The sequence below is a fragment of the Pipistrellus hanaki genome, assembly GCF_964339955.1.
Source record: "Pipistrellus hanaki genome assembly, chromosome: 1".
NCBI classification, from domain to species: domain Eukaryota; kingdom Metazoa; phylum Chordata; class Mammalia; order Chiroptera; family Vespertilionidae; genus Pipistrellus; species Pipistrellus hanaki.
In genome coordinates, this window is record NC_140503.1 from 10,050,669 (window position 1) to 10,076,569 (window position 25,901).

General features: G+C 50.0%; 1 protein-coding gene across 1 annotated transcript; it reads right to left on the reverse strand.

The window, feature by feature from the left end:
• Window positions 1-10,942: 10,942 nt before the first annotated feature.
• CALM1 (calmodulin 1) lies at window positions 10,943-22,129 on the reverse strand. Its single transcript, XM_084860682.1, has 6 exons — window positions 21,846-22,129; window positions 18,929-18,959; window positions 17,885-18,028; window positions 15,331-15,437; window positions 14,780-14,915; window positions 10,943-14,601 (listed from the first exon to the last, which is right to left on the reverse strand). The coding sequence occupies exons 1-6, from the start codon at window positions 21,846-21,848 to the stop codon at window positions 14,573-14,575; spliced, it is 450 nt and encodes a 149-aa protein (XP_084716808.1). The 5' UTR covers window positions 21,849-22,129; the 3' UTR covers window positions 10,943-14,572.
• Between the last annotated feature and the right edge of the window lie 3,772 nt (window positions 22,130-25,901).

Genomic DNA, 25,901 nt, shown 5'->3' on the forward strand with positions numbered 1-25,901 from the left:
TTTAAACCCCGAGAACTAATTCTGGGGATTCCACACAGACCCTGAATCCTCTCTCATCCCGGTCTCCCCTCTCATCAGACTAACGTGGCACAGTGGGATTTGTAGGTGAGCGTGTGTTTTTGAGAGGGGGGAAAAACAACCACAAAGGGGGTTTTGAGATATTAAACTGTTGCTTTTTTAGTCTTTGAAATTTGGGGCGGTTTCCATGGTAACTGGTAAGTTTGCCGCTTTGTTCTCCCCAGTTTTCTAAAGAGGCCAAGATAGCTCTGGGTAGCTTCCCAAGTAGGTTTGGATCAAAGTCCCAACATCCCGGGGTGGGAGGGGTCCAGCTGCTCCCCTCCCCACCCCTCCCCCCCCCCGCCCCCAACTCCATCCCTGATTAGTAGGAAGGCAGGAGCCAGAACAAGCCTCACATTGACCCCACTGCCCTTCCCACATCTGCCCCAGGCTTAGGTCCCATCGAGGTCCCAGAGGGCTGCGTGCCTGCTAGAAGCCCCCGTCAGTCTCCTGCAGGAGGCACGGGGTGGGGAGTGGGCACAGGGATCGGCCTACCTCGGCCTCTCCTGCTCCCCTGGGGCCTCCCAGCTGCCCTGGGGCCTTCCTGGGTGCCTGTCTGCATGCTCAGACACCCTCCCCCTCCTGCCTGGGCTTCAGGGTGGCCATCTTGGGCTCTTCCTTGGGAGCCAGGCCTCCCTGTGTCTGTGGGCTCAGCTGGTTCTCTCACCTCAGCCCCAGGGCCCTCAGTTGAGTCTGGGGTGTGGTGCTCAGAAGGATGGCTCCTCAAGGGAGCCTCTTTCTTGCTCACCATTTCCCAGCCCGCTTGTCAGCTGGCCCATTAGGGGGGTCCATCTGACTCCTGAGCCTGGGAGACCGGGCCACAGGGTGGATGGGTACCATCCATCAGACGGGAGCTGTGGGAAGGCAGGCGTCCAGAATGGCCGTGGGCAGAGCTTGAAGAGAGCACTGTGGGGACCCTCCTGGAGGTAATCGGAGTGGGGGGATCCCGTCACCCGTGACCTGATGGAGTGGAAGGGACGCCAAGGCATCCGGGGGCCTGGTTTCTGCCCTGGTCATTCATGTATATATGTAATTTTTACTTTTTTTAAGAGAGAGGGAGAAAGAGATTAGAAACATCAATAATGAGAGAGAATCGCCCTAACAGGTTTGGTTCAGTGGATGGAGCATCAGCCTGCAGACTGAAGGGTCCCAGGATCCATTCCAGTCAAGGGCATGTACCTTGGTTGCAGGCACATCCCCAGTAGGGGGTGTGCAGGAGGCAGCTGATCAATGATTCTCTCTCGTCGATGTTTCCAGCTCTCTATCCCTCTCCCTTCCTCTCTGTAAAAATCAATAAAATATATGCTTTTAAAAATAACAATAATGAGAGAGAATCGTGGATGGTCTGCCCTGGCCTCACTGCCCTCTCCCTCTGTGACTCTGGTTGCTCCTCCTCCTCATTTGGGACCAGTTCTTCCCCTGCTCAGTGGAGAGAGAGCTGGTAAGTGGAGAGCGCCTTCCAGCTCCACGTGTTGGGAAAACCAGCCGGAGCCCATCCCACAGGCCTCCTGCCAGGAAGGAGGCCGGAGAAACCCTGCCTGGGGTGTGTTTTCTCCCCGCAAACACGTTTGGCAGGAGGGAGAGCCTGGCGGAGGCCCGGCCGCCTGCCCTGACGCCTGGCAGAGGCCTCGCCCGCCCAGGGCAGGTGAGTGTGCAGGAAATGAGTGCGTTTTTCCCTGAAGCTTCTCAGACCAGAGCGAGGGAAGACCAGTAAGCTGGCGGGGTGCTGCCTGAGTCAGCCCGCTCTGGCCTCATTCGAGGAAAACTGACTGCAGGAGGTCAGGGAGCCGGGCCGGGCAGGGTGTGTGTTTGGGGGGGAGAGGAGTGTGTGTGTTGGGGGTAGGGTGTGTGTGTTGGGGGGAGTGTTGGGAGTAAGGGGGGACAGGGTGTGTGTTGGGGGGGCAGGGTGTGTGTTGGGGGGGAGTGTTGGGGGTAAGGGTGGACAAGGTGTGTGTTGGGGGGTAGGGTGTGTGTGTTGGGGGGAGTGTTGGGGGTAGAGGGGGCAGGGTGTGTGTTGGGGGGAGTGTCGGGGGTAGAGGGGGCAGGGTGTGTGTTGGGGGGTAGGTGTGTGTGTTGGGGGGAGTGTTGGGGGTAAGGGGGGACAGGGAGTGTGTTGGGGGTAGGGTGTGTGTGTTGGGGGGAGTGTTGGGGGTAAGGGGGGACAGGGTGTGTGTTGGGGGGTAGGGTGTGTGTGTTGGGGGAGTGTTGGGGGTAAGGGGAGACAGGGTGTGTGTTGGGGGGTAGGGTGTGTGTTTTTGGGGGGAGTGTTGGTGGTAAGGGGGGACAGGGTGTGTGTTGGGGGTAGGGTGTGTGTTTTTGGGGGGAGAGGAGTGTGTGTGTTGGGGGTAGTGTGTGTGTGTTGGGGGGAGTGTTGGGAGTAAGGGGGGACAGGGTGTGTGTTGGGGGGTAGGGTGTGTTTTTTGGGGGGAGAGTGTGTGTGTTGGGGGTAGGGTGTGTGTGTTGGGGGGAGTGTTGGGAGTAAGGGGGGACAGGGTGTGTGTTGGGGGGTAGGGTGTGTGTTTTTGGGGGGAGAGGAGTGTGTGTGTTGGGGGGTAGGTGTGTGTATTGGGGGGAGTGTTGGGGATGGGGGGGACAGGATGTATGTTGGGGGGTAGGGTGTGTGTTTTTGGGGGGAGAGGAGTGTGTGTGTTGGGGGTAGTGTGTGTGTGTTGGGGGGAGTGTTGAGAGTAAGGGGGGACAGGGTGTGTGTTGGGGGGTAGGGTGTGTGTGTTGGAGGGAGTGTTGGGGGGTAGAGGAGGCAGGATGTGTGTGTTGGGGGGCAGGGTGTATGTGTGTTGGGGGAGTGTTGGGGGTAAGGGGGGACAGGGTGTGTGTATTGAGGGTGGGGGGGGCAGGGTATGTGTGTTGGGGGGGTAGGTTGTGTGTTTTGGGCGGGAGTGTGGGGTTGGGGTGCAGGGTGTGTGTGTTGGGGGTACGGGGTGCAGGGTGTGTGTTGGGGGAGAGGGGAGCAGGGTGTGTGTGTTGGGGGGACTGTTGGGGGTGGGGGAGCAGGGTGTGTGTGTTGGGGGGAGTGTTGGGGGTGGGGGGCAGGGTGTGTGTGTTGTCACTCATCTGATGCATGTCTGATACTTACATACCGTCATGGCCCTAACAGTCTTTAAATATTTTAAAACGTCCTTACCAGCTGATAAAGAGCCACTGCCCACCCAGTCCGCACGGTTCCGTGGTTGAGGGTTGAACTATGAACCACGAGGTGCCAGGTTGCGGGCTCGAACCCAGGACGGGGCGCGCAGGAGGCAGCCCATCAATGGTTCTCTCTCATCATTGCTGTTTCTGTCTCTCTCTCCCTCTCTCTTCCTCTCTGAAATCAATCGAAAAATAATGATTTTTTTAAGTCACTGCCCCAAACACTGAATGCCCTCTCTGTTGCCCCAGCCCCACCCTGGGCCCCGCGGGGCCTCCACAAGCCCCTCCGCAGGGGCTGGCTCCTGGCGCTGCTCCTGGAGGGCAGGCAGGTGGGAGGGTGGAGGGACAGGGCCCTGCCCTGCGGTGTTCCTGACCTTAAGGCTGGCCCTGCTCGCAGGGGCAGGCCTGTGTGAAGGTCAGTCCCTGTCAGCTCGCAGGGCTGGTGTCACAGAGGGCCCTTGCCGCACCTTTTCCATGAGAGTCTGGGAAAAGCTGTCCCCTTTCCTTATTTCAGAGGAAGGAATCTGAAGTTTGGGGTAGGGGGGCCCGAACCAAGTTTCCAGCCCGGCTTGGCTCAAGCGGGGAAAGTACTAGGAGCTCAGAGAAGCTGACCACCTGTCTCATCATTCTGCCTGCAAATAGAGGAGCCAGGACTTTTGTGTTTGTTTGTTTGTTTTTTAATATATTTTATTGATTTTTTTTTTTTTTTTACAGAAAGGAAAAGAGAGGGATAGAGAGTTAGAAACATCGATGAGAGAGAATCATCCATCAGCTGCCTCTTACTGTGGATGTGCCCGCAACCAAGGTACATGCCCTTGACAAGAATCGAACCTGGTTCCTTTCAATCTGCAGGCTGATGCTCTATCCACTGAGCCAAACTGGTTTTGGCAGGAGCCAGGACTTTGACCAGAGCAGTCTGGGTCGCAGGGGCCCAGAGTCTTAATGCCCCACCTGGGCCTGGGAACCAGCAGCATCAGCTTTCTGTCTGCTAGGCATCTCGGCTCACAAGGCTTCTTTCTTGCATCCACTGGAGACTCGCAGACAGCACAAGGGTCTCGGGCTCCATTCGGCAGGTGAGCTCCAGGGAGCCCAGGTGGCAGAGCTTGGACTCACATACGAGTATCCTGAGGCTAATTGCTGGGCTCAGCACTGCCCTCAGGATAGCACTGCCCTCAGGATAGCATGAAGTCCCGGGCAAGGGACTCCGGGGCACAGCTGTGTCTTTTCTGGTGATACATGCATCACACACACTGGGGACCAGCTATAATAAGATACATGCATCACTGACCACAACTAGGGTAGTTGTGGTCACAACCCAAATGCCCATCAACTGAGGGATGAATGGCGGCCTATCCGTACAGTGGAATATTATTCAGCCGGAACATGGACCAAAGCACTGACACATGCTGACGTGGAGCTGGAGGCTGGGGACGCTTTGGTGGACCAGACCAACCTGGTTGGCCCCTGTCCTGAGGAGCTTTGTCTTCCACAGGAGATGAACAGGAAACAATGGAGTGATCACGGGAGTTATGCTGGGAAGCGTCAGGGGTGGTCAGAGAAGGCCTCTCAAGGAGGATACATCTAAGCTGAGGACCAAGGGCTAAGGAGGAGCCGGCCATCCCAGGGTTGAGGGACAAGCATTGTGGACAGAAATAGCCTGCGTCAAGAAGGGTGGCATGCCAGGACCAAACCAGAGATGGCCGGACCTGCATCACCACCATTTGTCCACCATCCAGAACTGAAATATCGTGGCTGACAGGTACACATAAAGGAACTGTTTGACATTGAAATTGGGACTCAAAAGAACTGTTGGTCCAGAAAGGAACTCACTACAAACTGATTCATTGGCCTCTCAGCATAACCATTATGGCTTGTCTCAGTTTCGGTTCTTACAAAGGATCACATGATATCACACATCTAGAGGAAATAATGAACATAAACTGATGAACAAAAACCGACCCAGAGATAGGGAAGCAGCGATCAGACTCAAACCTCAGAGGGAAAGTAGGGGAGGGTGGGGGTAAGGAGGAGAGATCAACCAAAGGACTTGTGTGCATGCATATGGGCCTAGCCAGTGGCCATGGACAATGGCGGGGGGTGATGGGGAATATGTGGGGAGGGGTTTGGGATGGGATTGGGGGGGTGAGGACAATTATGTGATACCATAATCAATAAAAAATTTTTTAAAAAAAGAAGGGTGGCATGAAATATAAAACACACTCTACTCATCAGAGACCACAAAATCCAAGAGAAAGAGAGGCTGCCAGGGAGGCAATGCCGGACTGGAGAAAGAGCGTCAGGAATGGAGCTTCAAACTCTGGACTCCACACGGACCCTTCCCTAGCCTTGAGTCACTCCCTGGATTGCCACAACCTTCCCAGGGCCCCTGCGTTTGCCGCCCCAAATACCGTCTCCCCCACGCGCAGGTGTGATTCCGGAAGCTCGGCACAAGATGTTACATAAATGCCTCTCACATTCCCCGGGGCCCATCCTGCCAGCCTGAGCCTCCCATATGCTCATTCTGTCACGCAGGGTGTTATGTCTTCATCGGAGCCAAGGAGGAATGTGGACGAGGACAGAGCCCCGTGGCAATCCACTGGCGACCTCCCTCCACATGGAGGCTGATCCCTAACACATTTTTTGCGTATCATAGCTACATACCAGCCCCTGTGGGTTCAGGATTCAGGCATGAGTAAGACAGTCTTTGTTCTCACCCATTCCATGTGTGTGTGTGTGTGTGTGTGTGTGTGTGTGTGTGTGTGTGTGTTGGGATGGGGGAAGGGTGTCAGTCAATGAGGGGCCTCATGAGCAAGTTGGATTAGCCAGGGCATAACGTGGCCAGGAACGCCACTACAGAGGTGGTCAGAGCAGCTCATGGAGGGCCTTGGAGAGCATGTGAATTAGGCTGGGCTTTCTCCTGGACTTGTGGTCGGCAAACTGCGGCTCGCGAGCCACATGCGGCTCTTTGGCCCCTTGAGTGTGGCTCTTCCGCAAAATACCACGGCCTGGGCGAGTCTAAGTTTTAAGAATTTGGCTCTCAAAAGAAATTTCAATCGTTGTACTGTTGATATTTGGCTCTGTGGACTAATGAGTTTGCCGACCACTGCCCTGGACCATAGGAAAGGAACCCTCCATTCAGGGTTTTAAGCAGGAGCGTCACAGTCAGGTCTGCAGTTTATGTAGATCAGTGTAACAAGTGTGTGGTGGATGGTTCTGAAAGGCCTGAGGCAGACAGTTCAGTTAGGAGGCAGTGGCAGCGAGCCAAGAGAGAGAGGTGGACGGTGACAGGGTCGGGGGGAACTTAGCCAGGTGAACTGTCTGGAGTCCAGGGGTCTTCAAACTACGGCCCGCGGGCCACATGCGGCCCGCAGAGGAGTCTGATTTGGGCAGTGAGCGCAGCCGAGGTGTTACAGTAGGAATTAGTAGTTCATATAGTCCGGCCCTCCAGCTCTCTGAGGGACCGTGATCTGGCCCCCACTTTAAAAAGTTTGAGGACCCCTGGGGACCATCTGCAATCGCAGTTATCTTCTCAGGGATTAAGCCAGATGGCGCAGGGAAGAAATACGCCACTGAAATGCTCCATTGGCGAAATGAGGAAAAGGACTGAGTCACCATTTTCCTGGTTTTCCTGGGTTCAGATTCCGGCTCTCAGCTTCCTGCCTGAGGGACCTTGGGCAAGTGGGGGACCCTCTCTGTGCCACGGGTTGCCTTCTGGAAAATGGAGCGGATAACAACGATTTCATGGGACTGCGGCAGGCGTGGCTCAGTGTGAAGGCTTCGGTTTGATTCCCTGTTAGGGCACATGCTTGGGTTGTGGGCTTGATCCCCAGTGTGGGGTGTACAGGAGGCAGCCAATCAATGATTCTCTCTCATCATTGATGTTTCTCTCTCTCTCTCTCTCTCTCTCTCTCTCTCTCTCTCTCTCTCTCGCACTCTCTCCCTTCCTCTCTGAAATCAATAAAAATATATTTTTAAAAAGATTATGACTATGTGGCAAGGTTTTAGACCAATGCTTGACACAGACTAAGTGCTACTTTAGAGTTGGTCAATCTAATATAATTGGCATTTCATGAGGGGGAAGGAAGAGATTATGAATAAGTCCCACGGTACTAGTTTGGGTGATGAGTGGATGGCAATGTCACTGATGTGGAAACCTTTTCTTCCCTCTGCCCAACATCCGGTTCTGAGAAGTCTCCCTTCCCTGTGGTTCCCCTGGGAGCTGCCCCGACCTTAGAGGAGCCCAGCTTCCTCGCAGTCGTTGATTGGCTTAGAGGTGAACACCTGATCCAAGCTTAGCCAATCACAGGCTGTGGCAGACAGACTAATGGCCCCCAAAGATGTCCACACCCTCATTCCTGGAACCTGTGAATATGTTCCCTCAGACACTGGCTTTGTAAAGGTGATTATGTTAAAGATCTGGAGGTTTAAAAGAATTCCCTGGATTACCCAGATGGGCCCAGTAAGACCAAGGTGAGTCCTGAGGGGGAGGCAGGAGGATCACAGTCGGAGGAGAATCCGTGGGTGGAGGCCACAAGGAAGCAGGTGTCAACCTATTAAGAATGTTTTCACACTTAGAACTGCTCCACATGGAATGTGCCAAATGGCCTTTGTTAACTGAAGGATTAACTAAATCATGCCATATTGACATACAGCTCCTAAAAATAACCTCCAGGAATTTAAGTGTATGGGGATGTTCAACTGAAGTTCTTAAAAGAAGAGAGAAAAAATTATGGAAACACGATTCTATTTATATACTAGTATGTCCAGAATAAGCAAACCCATAGATACAAGATAGATTAGGGGTTGCTGGGCCGGAGGAAGGAGAAGTTGGGGAGTGAGTGCTAACCCATACAGGGTTTCTTTGTGGGTGATGAGAACTTCTGGCATTAGATGGTGTCAGTGGTTATACAACCTTATGACTATATCAAAACCATGAATTTTATACTTTTAAAGGGTGAATTTTATAGCACCTGAATTGTATCAAGAAAATAAGTATAAGGAATAAACACTGCAATACTGATGTATACATACAATATGTAGTTGTTTATAAGGAATAGTAGGCTTAATTTTCCCACACATACAGAACCCCATTTTGTCAACTCTATCTCTATCCATATGGTGAGAAAAAATTCTGGAAAGAAATACGAAGAGTTAGCTGTGTTTTGTAGGATAACGGGGTTATTTGGAGTCAAAAATTTTATAATAAACAGCATCCCTGTTAGAATCAGAAAAAGAAAATACTTCTGTAAAAATGGGACTGGGCTGCCTGTTGTGGTAACGAGCTTCTTGTCATGGAAAATATTCCCTGAAGTTTGAGAATCAGCAGATGTGAATATTTGCACTGGGAGTTTGACCTACAGTGTATGGCCCAGTCTTTTTCTAACTGAAATATTATCATTTCGTAATTATCCTTTTCTTTTTTCTTTTTTTTTTCTCTTTCTTTTCTTTTTTTCTTTTTTTTAATAATCCATTATCTCAAGTCTTGACTCTGGTACCAGACTGTGTGTAGGGGATTAGCGGGGGGAATTCAACTTTTATTTTTTTTAAATTGATCACAATTTGAAAGGTCTATTAAGACTCAAAAAGGATAAGAAAATTAGTTTAAAAGCAAACTGTACATGCTTATAAGCAGCCGGAATAAAAAGATTATGTTGCATTGAACTATTTAAGAAAGGATCTGGCTGAAACTGGTTTGGCTCAGTAGATAGAGCGTCAGCCTTCGGACTGAAAGGTCCCAGGTTCGATTCCAGTCAAGGGCATGTACCTTGGTTTCGGGCACATCCCCATTAAGGGGTGTGCAGGAGGCAGTTGATCGATGTTTATCTCTCATCGACGTTTCTAACTATCTCTCTCCTTTCCTTTCTGTAAAAAAATCAATAAAATATATTTTTTTTAAAATGATCTGACTGGAGAAGACTCGGGTTTTTCCCTTTCCATTTTTGTAAAAGTGAAAATAAAAATTTTCAGTGTGACACTTGAAATGCTCTGTGTAAATAACACACCCTCTCCAAAGGTTGCTGGCACACAGGCAGAACATAAATAAGTCTTAGGAGGGACCCTGCCACCTTTTTTTCTTTTTTTTTAAATCCCAAGTTCAGGGAGTATCAGCCAGGAGAGCCAGCCGGCTCCTGTCCTCAGCAGCCTGGGGTGGGTGAGGAGCGTGAGCTGGCTCCCCCATGGCTGGCAGAGGGCTGGGGGCATCGGGAGAGGAGATGCACCAGCTGTAACAAAACGTTCGTTTCCTTCTAAGGCGTCCTGAGTCACTGGGCACCCCAGCCCCCGGTGCCCAAAGACGTTCAGCTCCGATCGGAAATGAGAGCATGGAAACATGTCAGGAGAGAGATCCGGGGCCAACACCGCTGAAAGGGCAGGTGTTGTTGTCACTTGAACTGAATCCCGTGCAGGCCGAGTGGCAGCTTCCTATTTCCGTCCTGTGCGGAGGGAGAATGTCACTGAGTGGGCGGCTTCTCTGACCCGTGTCCCCATATCCCATCAGCCTTCCCAGCCAGCTCACCCTGCGCGCCACCCCCACCGTGGAGCTGCCGAGACTTTTTAAAAAAATCTCCAAGCATACGGCACTCCCACGCTATTTTGCCTCCCACCCTTTAGGCTGCGGTTCCCATTTAAACACCAAAGGATGCCAACCTGGGCTGGTCAGAATCCTAGAAAGCCCCAGGTGGGAAGGAGGTAACCATCTTTTTACCGTGGAGGTGGGAGGTGGGGGGGTCGGGTCCACAGAAGGGAAGAGACCATGGCTACAGAGGGACAGAACCAACAGTAGGCAAGGCCTGGCCCCATGATGATGTCCAAATCCTGGTAGTCACAGCTGCTGCATTGTAGGGGGGCTGACGGGGGGCGGGGGGGGGGGGTGTATTTCAATGCTCTCTGGAGAAGTCTCAAGCTTTGTGGCCACGGCAGGACTTACTTAACTGTGACCATTCCGCTTTTTTTTTTTTTTTTTAATATTATTTTTATTGATTTTTTTTTTTTGAGACGAAAGGAGAGGGAAACATTGATGAGAAATATACATCAGCTGCCTCCTGCACACCTCCTACTGGGGATGTGGCCACAACCAAGTTAATGCCCTTGACAGGAATCGAACCTGGGACCTTTCAGTCCACAAGCTGATGCTCTATCCCCTGAGCCAAACCAGTTTCGGCCCGTTCTGCCTCTTTTCAGCCCTCTCCCTGCTTCTGGGCAGAGCGGGAAAGGTCACGGGCCAGGCAAATGGGAGGAGATCCTTCTGGAAATAGGTGGCAGCCAGAAGGAGGCCTTTTCTGCTTGAGAAGCTTGTCTGGGAACCAGGGTCTGGGGTGGTACTGATGAGGGGGCAGGTTTCAACCCCAAGACTCTGAATGGAGCTGTAGCCACCCCCATGTTCCCCAGCTGCCCTGCTCCCGGCAGCGCGTGCTTAGGCCATTCAAAATGCCCATCTTCTTCTTAACGTGCGTTCCTTCCCACAATTCCTAAAGAGACTTGGATTAACGCGGAGGTTCAAGGGAAATCCATCTTTTTTATGGTGTGCATTTTCTGCATAAAGCAAGCGTGGATGCATTACTAGGCCAAGAGATTGTGTTTAAAATGTCGGCTAACACCCAAACTACTTCAAACTGGAGTCAGGCTACAGTAGCCGGCTGTTATTTCTGGCCCCTCACCCAGAGGTTAGGGGCAGGTACCTCTCATTCACGGAGCAAAGGGATCGAAAGCCACACAAGCTAAAAACCTACACAGTTCGCAGTTCGAGATGAAAGGCTGCAGAAATGTTTATTGAATACAGTGCCAGGTTTATAAATAAAACTTATTTACAGTTTCCATAGAGTTGGTCCCCCATCAGAGAGGTGGTAAAATCTCCAAACAGTTTATCTCACGGTTTACAGAAACGTTCAAGTACATGTTTGTCCTTTTTTGCAAATTGCCACGGTGAAGGGCGGCTTCCGGTAACGAAAAGATCTACCACCATCTTGGCTACAGACGCGTTTAATGAACATTGCAATAGAGCTGGAGAGAACACACACTCCACCCGTGCCACTACCGTCCCACTCCGAGGGATACAGAGAGCCACGTGTCTCCAGGACAATTTCAAGGGATTAAAAAACAAAAAGAGGAAATAGTCATTGTTAGCTGAAGGGAGAGAGTAAGACACATTCGTGGAATCTAGTCACTGCCAGAAGGGTTAAGTTTAGGATATACAATAAAAGGATTCTTGAAGATATACAATGATTAGTTCCAATGTTTAAAAGAACCGAAGGAACAAAGAGCGGGTTGACCCAATGTACATTCTTGGTTTTAGGAAGTTCCCAGTATGCTGAGGGGCTGATCATATGCTGCTACTGGACAGCCGCTCATTACAATAGGGTTACAGGTACAGTCAGACATGCACTTATAAAGAGAATATAAAAATATGTACAGTAGCTAATGTCCAATGTGTTTAAGTTGCTGAAAGATACCAATTAAAGTGTGCAAAAACTCATTTTGTTGAAAAAAATCAGAGGAAAAAAAAAAAAAAGCCTTCCTGGCAACAGTTGCGTGAAAAGCCCATCCGAAATACCAAGCTACATTTGCCTCGCTCAACACCTACCCACCCCGAACAGATGGAGCACGAAACCAGGAAAGTGTTTGCCAAGTACTCAGCGGATTTTTTACGGCAAGTCTCAGGCTCAAGCGGGATGCCAGTTAAAACTAGTCACTTTATATATATATATATATATGTATAAATATATATGTGTGTGTGTGTGTACATTTACAGAGCGGTTAGAAGTAAGGGCAGGAGCGGACAGGAAGGTGCTAACCCACTCCTAGGAAGTACTGCCACGCCATCCAGCTCTTTCCTCTCTCAAACTCACGCCGACGGCAAACACCTCACCCCCAGGCTGGCTGTCCCCTCACTTGCCAGAGGAAAAAGGCTCTGGTGGACCCCGCTGCACCTCCACCTTCCCCGGGAAAGCTTCTGTGCCCACGGGATCCTGGCCCTTTCAGAATCTAGTTCCAAAGGAAGTCTCTTGGGAAAGACTGGGGGACCCCTGAAATGGAGTCTGCCTAGCTTCTGGAAAGACAGAAGGCAACGTTTCCAAGAAAGTCAAGTCAACCCTCTTTGGAACTATCAACAAACAGGTCCTCCGCCACAGGCCTGAGACTGGGCCAACCGTCAGGCTGTTGGAACTCCCTGCAAGAAACAGGCAGGTCTGTACCTTAGGCAGACCAGGAGCCCTGGGTCCTCCTAGCTCATCAGAACCCCCAAGGTATTCTTAGGTGTTCCTTACAGATTCAGAAACGATGCAAGCCAAACCTAGCCCGTGATGTCAACCTCTCTTCCCCCGACCATGGGGTCTCAGGACCAGTCTCAGAGGCAGCTGGGCGGGCGGGCGAGCTCTCCACAGCTCGGACCCACCCCTCTGGCAGGAAATCAAACAAGCTGCAAAAGGCCAGAGAGGCGGGGAGTAGGAGAGGGAGAAGCCAAGGGTCTCTATAAATCAGTCCCGAACGCACCCGGGCGGCTGCCAAGAGCTCCTCACTGCCTCGCGCGCAGCCTGCCACTGTTCCCTGGCGAATGGAAACCTCCCACACACACACTCGAACCCAAACCACCTTGCTCAGAAGATACCGCCAGCTAACACCCTGAAAAAAAAAAAATGCACATCCAGCCTTCATTTCAAAGAATTCTGCAAAATGCAACATGCCTCCAAAGGGGCTTCTTAACAGCAGACCAATCCGGCAGCAAAAACCAGTACCAGCATCTTCTTCGTTTTGGTGAAAGGTTTATAATTAGACACAACATTCCCCTCTGGGTGGTGGTTTGCTTTCCAGCTGAGGGCTACCATTAGGTCTACTTGGGAGGGGTGGAGGGGGAAGAGGAAGCAAAGTCAACTTTCTTCAAAAAGGTAAGAGGCGGCTTCAGTTGAGATAATCACAACTTAAAAATGATCGCGTGACTGGTAGTGTCTTTCAGCGTGGAGACTGGCTTAGAGAGGTGACTACCGCTTCTACCACACACGGCGAGGACCGAGTTACAGACACACTAAATCATGTCTCTTGCACAGACGGCCTCTAGTTACATGAAACAGGTAATCAGCAGCACAACCGAGACGAACCCCTAAATACATGCTTGAGAGAGAAGTGTTTGTTTTTTCTTTCTTTCCTTCGTTAAGAGCGCTACTGTCTGAATAATTATTGTTACCATGAGTCAATGCCCCCCCCCCCGCCCCCCACCCCGGGTGAACACACAACAGACCTACATGTCCACAAACGTGACGCAGCAGTCGGAATCCGCTTGGTTTCAGGCGAGGCCTCAGCTGGGGGGCTGGTGCTGGGATGCGGGGAGGGAGGGAGGGAGCGGGGCAGGGACGCCCAGTGCCGGGCTGGGGGACAGTTACAGGGGCCCTGTCCCCGTTTGGATCTCAGCTTTACAAAGCATGTAACACCGCTTTAAGTTAATGGTCTTTTTATTGGAAAAAAAAAATAAAATAAAATAAAAAGACTAGCATTTACACAACTTGGAATGGACGTTAAATTGTGATTTCTTGAACAGCAATGTTGATGGTTGTGCTGAAGTCCACAGCCACAGCCTACCTCTGCTGGCTCCAAGTCACGGTTCAGGAGGTTTTTAAAAACAGAGAGTCCAAAGATGCTCCCTTGGTAAGAGTTTCTTTTTTTAAAAATTTTGTGTGAGTGGTGACAGCCTGACACCCCATTTTTTCGCTCTAGCACGAGGCAGGCAACGCTAAACCAACGCGCGTGGGCACGCCACCGGATGCCTCACCATCACCGCGGGTCAGGGCACATGGAAGTACAAGAGGGACCCTCATCCTGCTACGTGGGGCTGCGTCTAGACAGTTTATCCTTCACCCATCTTTCTACACGACATCCTGAGGTAAACCAATTTGAAATGCGTTTGCTTTTCAGCAAACCAACTGTGACAATTTCTACTACACAAACTGAACCAGAACCCATTTGAATAGGCTTTGAATTTTGTGTGGTTTTTTTTTTTTCGGTTTTCGTTTTTTAATACAAAGGCCTGACTGTGCTCAATTGTCAAGCTGCATGCATGAAAAACTGGCCAGCCCAAACAGTGTTATTAATCATTAGCAAATGGAACTGCAAGGAGTCCGCTAAGTGCTTCCTTATCGTTAAGGTAGTACGAGGATGGATACTGTAAAACGGATGTGTAGCTTGATCTTTAAGGGGACAGGACCACCAACCAATACATGCAGATTTTGTGTGTGTGTGTGGACAGAAGGTACTTTTTGACATTCAGTTTTGCTATATAGAAACAGAATGAGTAAATGATTTTTTTTTTTTTCTTTTTGCAAGAGGTAAGTAAAAGATTCAATTTGATTCTTCTAGAGGAGGGGAAAAGGTTGAAAGTAGGTCTTCATTTTGCAGTCATCATCTGTACGAATTCTGAAAAGACAAACGGTCATAACTCGGTTATCTTCAAAAGCAGCTGTTTGAACCCACTATCTCTGCTCTGCGTGAAAAATAAAACAAACCAGGGCATGCCTCGCCAAACAGTTAACGTGTTCATAGATTCTGAAGGGGAGTCTCTCAGGAACTAAGCTGACGAAATGCAGTGTTTTACCTTCATAGTTGACTTGTCCGTCTCCATCGATATCTGCTTCTCTGATCATTTCATCTACTTCTTCGTCTGTTAGTTTTTCTCCTAAGTTTGTCATGACGTGACGTAGCTCTGCCGCACTGATGTACCCGTTGCCATCCTGTGAACATTCAGCGACTGTTAGCAACAGGGGCTGAGAGCGGGTCAGTGTGGGCCAGCAGGTCTCTGGCTTAATCACACACCCTCTCAAGTTACTGCTCCTCTACCCACTATGCACATGCAGTCCGCGAGGGCAGAATACACAGGGGGCGGGGGTGTGTCAAAAACTAATAGAAATTGAAAGTAGCAATCAAGAAACTTGGTTCACATTTTCTCATCCACTTATGTTTTCCCTTACTGGTTACAGCAATAAATCACATCATTTGAAAGTGAGATTCAGAGGTTCGGGCAGTTAGGGAAGTGCTCTTAACTAGAACAGATTGTTGAAGCTTTTAGGAAGGAGAGAGGAAAAAAAAAAAAAAAAAAAAAAAAAAAGCAGTACCGAAGCACCATCTGCAATGCAGACGCAGGGTTACCTTGTCAAAGACTCGGAATGCCTCGCGGATTTCTTCTTCGCTGTCCGTGTCTTTCATTTTTCTGGCCATCATAGTCAAAAACTCTGGGAAGTCAATGGTGCCATTGCCTCGAGGGAAAACGAAAAGCTCGTGTAAAATAAGTGCTCTGGCCATGCTCCCCTGCAGTAATAATTTTAGAACCGCTTTATGGAATCGGTTAAGCGCTTGCTAGGCCAAACTGGTAAATTATTTTATTTGATCGAGCCATGTATAGGTCTAAACCATTACAACACCTTGCAGGGCAATTTTAACATGATTCAAATTAATAACCCATGCCCTGGACAGCATGGAAGAATGCAAAGGAAACTGCATATACAGAACCTTGACCACGGAAGGGGGTTGTTCGGTTCAGGAGAAAAAAGCACACAGCCCTGACGGCTGACTCTCTCCACTCCCCCGGGAAGCATTCCAGATGGTCTCTCCCGCCCTCCCCTCCGGCCCCGCTCCAAGTGAGGGCAGTCAGTGGGATCCGGCTCTGCTTTGGCCAGTGGTGCTGGTCAAGGCCTAGATCTGGGCCCCAGGGATGAGAAGGACCATGAGGGGGACACCATGGACCATAAAGCGTTAAGAGTTTTCTCCGGGGGCATTTCTCAGGCCCGTTATGGGAAGCCACCTAATCGCTTTGTCCCCTCTCGGTGTCTTTACTTCCCATGAAGGGCGCAAAACTCAAAGTGTTTTTTCAACAGCTCAGACCATTAACGTTAGAAAACTGTGTCCAAAGAATCTGTTCTATGGCCAATATTCCAAATAACCCCCCCTGAAACAGAGTTAGATGAACATGCCAGAGACAAAACACTCGATTAACAATGATTAACAATGTAACTTGAGCCCTAACCGGTTTGGCTCAGTGGCTAGAGCATCAGCCTGCAGACTCAAGGGTCCCAGGTTCGATTCCAGTCAAGGGCATATACCTTGGTTGCAGACACATACCCAGTAGGGAGTGTGCAGGAGGCAGCTGGTTGATGTTTCTCTCTCATCAATGTTTCTAACTCTATTCCTCTCCCTTCCTCTCTGTAAAAAAAAAAAAAAAAAAAAAAAAAAATCAATAAAATACATTTAAAAAAAAAAAATGTAACTTGAATTAAGTGGAAATAAAGGTAAACTAGAAGAAAAAAAAGCTTTAGGTCAAGCTACTCATTTTCACAGTACCTTTAAATCAACAGTAATTCAACAGATCCTTCCAAAAATGGGAAGCATTATTGATATTCATGTAAGTCAACATTAAGTATTTAGCATGCTTACAGCCAAGGAGAGATGCATGTCCTTAGGCTTTATCATATTTATTCACTGTGAATACCAGATTCTGTCTCCAGGACCTCACACCACACACACCCAGTGCCCCCCACCCCCACTCCCACCCCTTGTTCCATACAAATCTCGGGGAGCCTAATACACTCTGCCAGTCCCCAAGCTCAGTTTCCCGGGGCTTACAGGAGAAACTTGATCACCTTAGCAAACTGGAGAGAACTATGTACAACCTCTTTTTCCAAAACAATAATAAGGCTGAAAACAGTCTTTAGGAGTAGTTTGAATGGGCTAAAACCATTTGTTAAAGAGTTTAACTAAAACCCCTGCTTCTAAATGTATGTGACAGGTCTGACTCAGCTTTATCACCTCTCAAAACCCTAGTTTTAAATGACTACTATCAAGTCAATCATCTAGCAAGTAGTCCAGACCAAATTCTTCTTAGATCACCTTTTAAAAATGTACTATGTTCTACAATATTACTAATATGTATGTATATGTGTGTATATATGTGTGTGTATACACACACATATATATACATACATTAAAACCATATATATGTATATATGTATATATATACACATATATACATATATATATGGTTTTTTTGAGGGGGTGTCTCAAAAACTGTTTACTGATAGAAGCAAGCAATAAAAGATCTATTGCCCACTGTTCTAGAATTCAGAAGACGATGAGCCATTGGTGACCAGCTGCTACAGGGGTTCTTGCTTGTTCCTTCCTGCCCCATGCCTTATACATCCTCTCCTTCTGTTAGATTCTGCAGCTCTATTCCTACAGTCCATCATGACCCCACACCTCCAACCCTCACAAGGACTTAAAAAAATTCTCTTCAATAAACACATCTACAGCTCACACGGGATCCAATTCTGTTAGCGTCTAATAATGCTCCTCACCCACCTCACTTAAGGGGTTTTTCTCCTCCTCTTAGAGACAATCAGCCTTTTAAAAAGGTCTATGGCTATTTGTCTGAACTCAGTGCAGACTCACAGGCCAGTTGATGAAAAACTGAGCTGTGGGGTCACGGCAGGTAGAAAAGAACAATACAGTGATCTGATCCAGGAAACATTCTAGCCAGCGAGCAGGGCAAAAGGCAGGCCCATACCCTCCTATTGACATTGTCAGTGGCCAGCAGGGAACCACAGAAAAGATCGTTGCACGTTTGTTTTGCTGTGGGACCTGAGAGACGATCTCGTAACGTGTCTGAACTTGAATGAACACTGGTGCTCATTCACGGTCCCAAAGCTCTTACCATCAGCATCCACTTCATTGATCATATCCTGCAATTCGGCTTCTGTTGGGTTCTGACCCAGCGACCTCATGACGGTGCCAAGTTCCTTTGTGGTGATGGTCCCATCGCCATCTTTGTCAAATAGGGAGAAAGCTTCCTTGAATTCTGAAAACAGAAGTTTACCTTTTAGAACGAATGTCTTCACCCAAGCCAGCCACAATGCGCGCGGCCCTGGGGCTTGCCAAAGCAAGCGGTCCAAGGTGTGCAAGCTATCCGAAACTGCCTCGCCTTGTCCACTGAAATAAAGACTACAACAATCCCGATGGACTGGCCTTAAAGCAAGCACTGCTCCTGTTAACCAGCTCTGTAAAACCGCAATATTCTCACGTTTTCAAAGGAGGCTAAGCTTCAACACACTGAAATGAGATTGGTCTGTGTTCCCGTAAGGCCCCTTCCTGTTAACATTTCTACAGCCCTAAGAACGCCTTGGTTTTGGTTTCCTAGCAACATGCCGGCTATTAAAATGCACATTGCAGGTAACCAATGTGTTCTCTCTACAGGGCACTCAGAATATCCCAAAGGCATTTCTGGTTTCCTAAGGAGGAACCATCACCAAAAAAAAAAGTCCTCCAGGGAATATTAAAATCTAAACTAAAACAACTCCCTTCCCAATTATTATCATGGTCCCAACACTCATTTTCACCCATTCCCATAGATTTTAGAATAGCAAGCACAGGTTTTCAAAGGTGGATTACTAAAAGACCTGTGACATGGAAATTCTAAACTATACGTCTGAGTAGTAAACTCAGCACAATCTCATTATACACAAAATCTCGCACCGTGAAACATCGTCGGCTACCCCACAGTGTAACAAATGGGTGTTCTTAGTTCTGCATCCTGTCACTGTATCTCCAAAATGCTGGCGAGGAGTAGCATCTCCCCTAAATATCCCTGCTTGTTTTCATTTATATAGATTCTTAGGAAACAGTTCATATCATAGGGGAGAGGGGACTGACTGATGCCTAGCGCTGGCCTACTAGGGACTTCCGGAACCCACGGACTTACCAGCAATCTGTTCTTCAGTCAGTTGATCAGCCTACGTGGAGAAAGAAAAGGTTGTGATTCAATCTACAACACTGAGATCAACACTGCTGCTCCAGTTATCCTTTTAATCGTGACCTTTTGTCAGTATTTAAAATATGTCCACTGTTTGAAGGGTTTAGCCTGTCATTTATTTTTAAACAAAAATAAAACTCTTGATGCTATTTAAAAAAAAAAAGGGGGGGTGGGGGGGGTGGCCACAAAGTGAGGAAGTGACAGCTCCCTTCAGGTTTTCCTTTCTTGGGCTGTGCGCGGTGAGGTCTAACTAGGAAGGGTCAAGTTCATTACTTGAAAAATGGCACCTCTAGTGGCAGAGGGCCCCACAGCACCCGCTGCAGCAGCAGCAGCAGCAGCAGGAGCTGGGCAGGAAGAGCGCCACCTACCGCACCAGGGCGCCGCAACCCCGCTCCCGCCCCAGCAGGGACCTGGCCTGACGCTGCTGCTGTCACCGCAGCCAGGACCTCGGAGCGGTCCAGGGGCAGGCTTTTAGCGCACCTTGCGCATTGCTGCGGGCACTCCAAATCTCCAAACTGGCGTTACATAACGGCCCTGGGCTGGATTAACGGGCTTTTATATCCATTTTTATGAGATACAATTAAGAGGGGGGGGGGGGGAATAAATATACTGCAATGGGTTATCCCGCTAACTTCATCTCCGTGTGGTAAAGGCTTTCAATCATTTATATTAGGCAGTTTATGCGTTGAAAGTCCACCATTTACAATGGCTAATGCCCTCTGTCAAATTATCCTGACTCAGAAGCCAGAAAGGTGGGGGGGGAGGGGGGGTGGAACCTCCGATAAGTGAGCTGTTACAAAACTGCAAATACCAAGTGCACCGAAAACGACACCATTATGAGACTGTATACAGCCCCTCTTCTCTGGAGAGGAGGGTCTCTGCCGGAGGATGTTCACCCGCCTTAACACAGCTGCTCACAACGAACATTTTACTGGAGGTGGGCATGGGCACGGCAATGTGGAACCTGCATCCCCAGCCAGGGGAACTGGAGAACTCGAGGAGGAGGGCTAAGATGTCTTTTCATTTTAATGAGGGGCACCTATCGAAGCCAGCCAGAAAATAGGTCCCGCTAGAAAGCTGACGGCGATGAGTTTCTTCTCACTCTTAAAGGAAAACCTCCACACATAGGAAGGGCGTTCCGATATATGAAAAACTTTTTTTTTTTTTTTTCGTATTAGAATTGAGTCTTCCTCCTCTCTACCCTAGTGGCTGCCCGATGGGTCTTCTTTCTATCGAACGACGGAGCCGCGATGGTTTATGTAACGCTGGAGCGGCGTCTGTCTTGTACAACAGGAAGCGCGGCCACGCCTCGAGAGACAAGCTGTCACCCTCGCCTCGCCGGGGCGCGCAGTCCCACCGCACGGGGGGACTGTCCTGTTGGAGGGGTGATGGGGAGCATCAGCCTTCATCGACCAAAAAATAAAAAATAAAAACCATCGCCCGATGGCACTGGCCTGAGCGACAGGAAACTGCCATCTCCCTCCCCAGAAGCCGCCGGGGTGATGTCAGCCCCGCGCGGGGAGGAAGGGGCTGTGCGCACACACCCAGCGGGGCGCACGGGCGCCGGCGGCCGCCGAGGAGCCGCAGAGAAAGCGGAAACGCAGAGGGCATCTCCCCGCCGACCGGGAAGTGGCGCCGGGCGGGGAACCGCAACGCCCAGGGGCCTGGCAGGGGTGCGTGCCCCAAGGGCAGACGAGAGGTGCGAGGGATGGCCCCCCGCGAGGGCGCCCCTCGCCGGCCGCGGCGACCTCCCACTCCCACCCCGGGCGGACGGCGCGGCGGGGAGCGCCCAGCCCGCCCCGCGCCGCGCCTCCCACCCGCGTCAGCTCCCCCCGGCGGCGAGCCCGCCGCGCCGCCTCCTCCCGGAGCAGAAACTTTGCGTCTCTCATGGAAACCGAGCCCCGCGCCAGCTCCCTCCTCCCCCACCCCCTCCCGCCCCAATTAGCGCCAACCCAGCGCCTCCCGCGGGAGGGAAGGGGCCTCCGGTGCACCGCGGCTCCCGCACGCCTTCACCGCCGCCCGGGGGTGCGGGTGCGGGTGGAGGTGGGGGTGGGGGGCTGCTGGGGTGCCAAACGGAGGCGAGTGCCGGCCGCCCCGCAGGGCCCCGCCCGGGCGCAGGGCGGCCTGCCCGCTGCTTCCGCCCTCCGCCCTCCGCCCCCCCTCGCCTTCCTGCCCCCACCCCACACCCTCCCCCGGTTCCTTCCTTCCCAGCCCACGCCCGCGCCGCGCCCCCCGGGAGGCAGGAGGGAACGGCGGCGGCGGAGAAAGGGTGCCCAGCAGCGGGGAAGGCTGGTGGGAGAGCGGGCGGGGGCCACACGGCCGGCGGCGCCCCCCACGCCCGGGGCCCGAGCGATGTGCGCCACCCGCTCGCCCTGGCCCATTCATTCTCCCGGGCCCGCCGGACCCGCCGCCTCCGAGCCCGGGGGAAGGCGGCAGGGTGGAGGGGGGACCAGTGCCCGGCCCCGCCCGGCTCCCCCACCTCCCACCCCCCCGGGGCTCGGCCGAGGCGCGGCGCTGCGGGCAGCCCGGGTGCGGCGCGCTGGGTGCAGCGGTGCGGGGATGGGGGTGGGGGTGGGGGATGCGGAAGCCCCGCGCCGCTGTGGTCAGAGCCCCCGGAGGACCAACATGTAAACCAGGATCCCCGGCCAAAGAAACCGACATGCAAATCCGAAATGTATCCGTTTTAGCCGCAACGGCTGCGTAATGCCCGGGAAAGAGAAGGGGATTCCCCCCCCCCAAAAAAAAAAAGAAGAAGACAAACTAACAGCAAAAAGAAAAAAAAGAATAAACCCGGACGGAAATAAAAATCTATTTAGAAATCATGGGCAGGCAGCTGCTGCGCCGGCATTTGCCATCCCCGACCTACCATGGTGCACACGGAGGGAGGACGCGCAGGAGGACCGAGGGAGCCTGCACCAGCGCGGGGCTGAGACGGCGGGAGCCTCCGCTGCTGCTGCTGCCGCTGCTGCCGCTGCCGCTGCTGCCCAGGCGCGGGGTGCGCTGCGCGATGTGCTGAGCCGCTGCCGCCGCCGCCCGACTGCGAGTACCGGCGCCGCGCGCGAGACTCCCAGCGCGAAAGCCGAAGCGCGCCCCTGCGCCCGCGGAATATATAGGGCGCTCGGTATCCCTCCGCCGCGGCCGCGCCCCGCCTCGCTCAGCGCCTGGCCCCGCCCCCGGCGCGCCCGCCGCCCCCGCCCTCTGCGCCTTTGCGCGCCCGCCGCCGCCGGCCAGGCTCGGGGAGAGGTGCGGGGCTCCCGGGCGGGCCGCTCCTATAGGAGGACTGGGAACCTGCACAGTGCGGCCCTAAGGCGGCCCTGGGCCCCTCACTCCAGCCCCACACCACCTGTGAGACACCCCCCCCTCCCCAAACCCCTCCCCACACACCCCTCCCTGCGCCAACCCCTGCGTTGGGCACCCCGTCCTGGGGCAGGGGCGGCCGCGGGGAGCTGGGGACAGGACAGAGGAGTGGGCCCGGCACCTTCAGCTGCAGAAGGGGCACAGCAGTTTTCCTCTTGCAAGAAACTGGGCGTTTTTCTTCCCAAAATGTGGAGCAATATCCGAGACCAATTCTAGGTGCCCAGTTGCTAAATTCACATCATGCCCACAGATAAGCTTAGCCACTCTTAGTGGAATTTTTTTACGTATCCTCTAATTTTTTTTTTTTTTTTGTATGCCGGGGATAATATCTCTCCCCTACTGTTTTGTTCTTTTTCCTATGTAAAATACTAGTATTCATCCTGACTGCAGTTTTAATTAAAACTTATGTATCTACACATCTCCTAATAGACCTTAAAAACCATGCTTTGATTATTTTTCTTAATTTTACTGATCCCGAGAGGGATCAGATCTGTATTCATAAACCCAGAGAAACAAAGAAAGAAGGAATAGTTAGAATCCCTCAGATTACAGTTTGGAAGACACAGCTAATTGGCACTGCCATGGAGCTAGACTAGATTTTAACCTACAATCTTGATTATATTCATTTTTAGATGTTATTTTAATATTTAAATTTACTGTTTTCAATTTTTTTGTAAACTAGGGAGGGGAAAAAAGGACAATTCCAGCTATTGATTTGAAACCCAAAACATGTAAAAAGAAGAAGAAAAAAAAGAAATCTTGACCAAACAAAAACGCTGCAGTTTCTTTTCTCGCCAAGGCAGAACACAATTCGATCTTTTGTTTACAGGGCCTGGGCAGCAGCCGCACGTTATCATTTGCTTATTCTTTCAGAGAAAGTGGCAAAGTGTGAGATTGAGAAGCTCTGCTCTGAAGGACTTTGGTTACGTTTGTTTCTGGCTTTAACAAAACCTGCAGAAAGATATTTTTAAAGAATGGGAAATGTTCAGGCACATTGCAGATGCCACAGGACTGCTGAGGTAGACAGTCAACTGTGGAGCTGTTCTTACTTCTATGTTCCTTCTAGAACACCAGAGAAAGGGTGAACCTACTGCAATAGGAAGAGGCTGCCAAAAGAGGAGAGAGAGAGAGAGAGAGAGAGAGAGAGAGAGAGAGAGAGAGAGAGAGAGAGGGAGAAAGAGAGAGAGAGAGAGAGAGAGAGAGAGAGAGAGAGAGAGAGAGAGAGAAAGGAATTTGTATTCTTTTATCAGGTTTCTCACATAGTAGTTAATTTAATATATTTTAAAACATGGGATATAGTGTATGAGTAGGAGGAAATAATGGCCTAGAAATGAAATGTATTTCATTATTAAGGATTCATTAGCTTCTAATATTCTTTCATTTCTTATCACCATTTTAGTTAAATTGCTACAATCCATGGTTTTGAAAACCAGGCATTTTATAAAATAATATTTCTCCCTCTGTCATTTAACCTATTTCACCCAAATACAATGCTTTTCATGACTTTACTTGCTAACAATAGGATCATTTCACTTATTACAGGGAAATTCATTATTCTGAGTCTTCATATTTACCACCTAGAGTTATCTTCTGGTAATTTTTAAATGTATCAAATCACATCTTAGCTTTCAAGTCTAGTGGGTTTATAATGAGGTCATACTTTATTCAGTTTTATGGCTAGTTGGCCACACTGAAATACAAGAAGGTCAAGTGACTTGCCCAAGATCTTACCATGAGTCAGGATGGAGCACAAAATAGAGCGTGAGCCCTTGTTTAGGGCTCTAATCTTAGATTATAGATGGCTGAAATCAATATCTGAAATTTGTAATCATGCAATGTGAAGGATTTGCCCACTTCATGAAGAAGATTCTTCTAACAACTTAGATGATTACAGGGTTTTCCTCTTGACCCACTCAAAGATCACAGTTTGAAGTCTGTGGGTTTGAACTCCGTGGGTCTACTATAGGTGGACTTTTTTTTTTTTTTTTTAAATAAATACCTGTACTGTTGGGAGTCAACAGATGCAGAGGCTGACCGTATGCATTGACCTGTGCCATTTGTATATTGGCGATTTGAACATCCTCGCATTTGGGTTTCTGCAGGAGGCCCTGGAACCAATCCCCCATAGATACTAAAGGACAACTTAAGTTTTGGATGCATCAAAAGTTATACTCAGGTTTTCAACTCCCCAGGGGGCCCGCACCCTTAACTCCCACATTATTCAAGGCTCAACTGTACAATAGGCTCCCCTGGTCAACACTTTCGGAAGTTTTAGTTACCCACGGTCAACCGCAGCCCAAAAATATTAAATTAAAAATTCCAGAAATGAACAATTGGGAAGGTTTAAATTGCATGCCACTTTGAGTAGCTTGATGCAATCTCACAAGTCCTGCTTCATCCTGCCTGGGACGTGAATCACCCCTTTGTCTAACGTGTCCGTGCTGAATAAGCTCCCCACCTGTTCGTTGCGTAGTGGCTATCTGGGTGTATCACAATGCTGTGTTCAAGCAGCCCTTATTTTACTCAATAATGGGCCCCGAAGTGCAAGGGTGCTGATGCTGGCAATTCAGATACCCCAAAGAGAAGCTATAAAGTGCCTCCCTGCCCTGGCCAGGGTGGCTCAGTTGGTTAAAGCATTGTCCTCTGCACCGAAGGGTCTCAGGTTCAATTCCCAGTCAGGGCCCATACCCAGGTTGCAAGTTCCATCCCTGATTGAAGTGTGTATGTATGGGAGGCAACCAATGTCTCTCTCTCACATTTTTTTTCTCTCCCCTTACTCTCTCAAATTAATAGAAACATATCTTTGGATGAGAATTTAAAAATCTATGTATATAAAAGCCCAGCGACCAAATGGTGGAACGGCCAAATGACCAGTTGACCAGTCACTATGATGTGAACTGACAGCCAGGGGGCAACCGCTCAACATAGGAGCTGCCCCCTGGTGGTCAGTGCGCTCCCACAGTGGGAGCATAGCTCCGCTGACCAGGGTGAGCAGCACTCCCACAGCAGGCTGATCTCCGCAGGCCACACCCCCTCCCAGTGCACCAGGCCTCTAATAATACTTATAATAATAAATACATAAACGAAAGTTTTTAATTGTTTCTTTTTAGTGAAAAAAAAATGTATATATAGGAGAAAACATACATTATAGGGTTCAGTACTATCCGTGATTTCGTGCATTCACTGGGGTCTTGGAACATAATACCCACAGATAAGGGTGGACTACAGTAGCCTCCTGTAAGTGGATAAACTTTTTAACTTATGGAGAGATCAGCAATCAGGAAAATAAGCCACATTATTATATATGAATTTTCTGAGAACCAAGTCTATGGAGTATGTCATGATACTGAGAAAAAATGGTTATCATTGTTATTTAAATAAAATAATGTTAACTAGACCAAGAGTAGAAAGAATGAAGCCGCAAACCATGAATCTCCAGTTTGAATATCATTTCTGTTAGTAAGCAGATCACTCCACTCCTCTGAGTCTAACAGAAAGATACAGATGCAATTATTGTGTGTACTCCAGGAGAAAACAAGAAGTTTGAATTTAATCTGTAAATTCT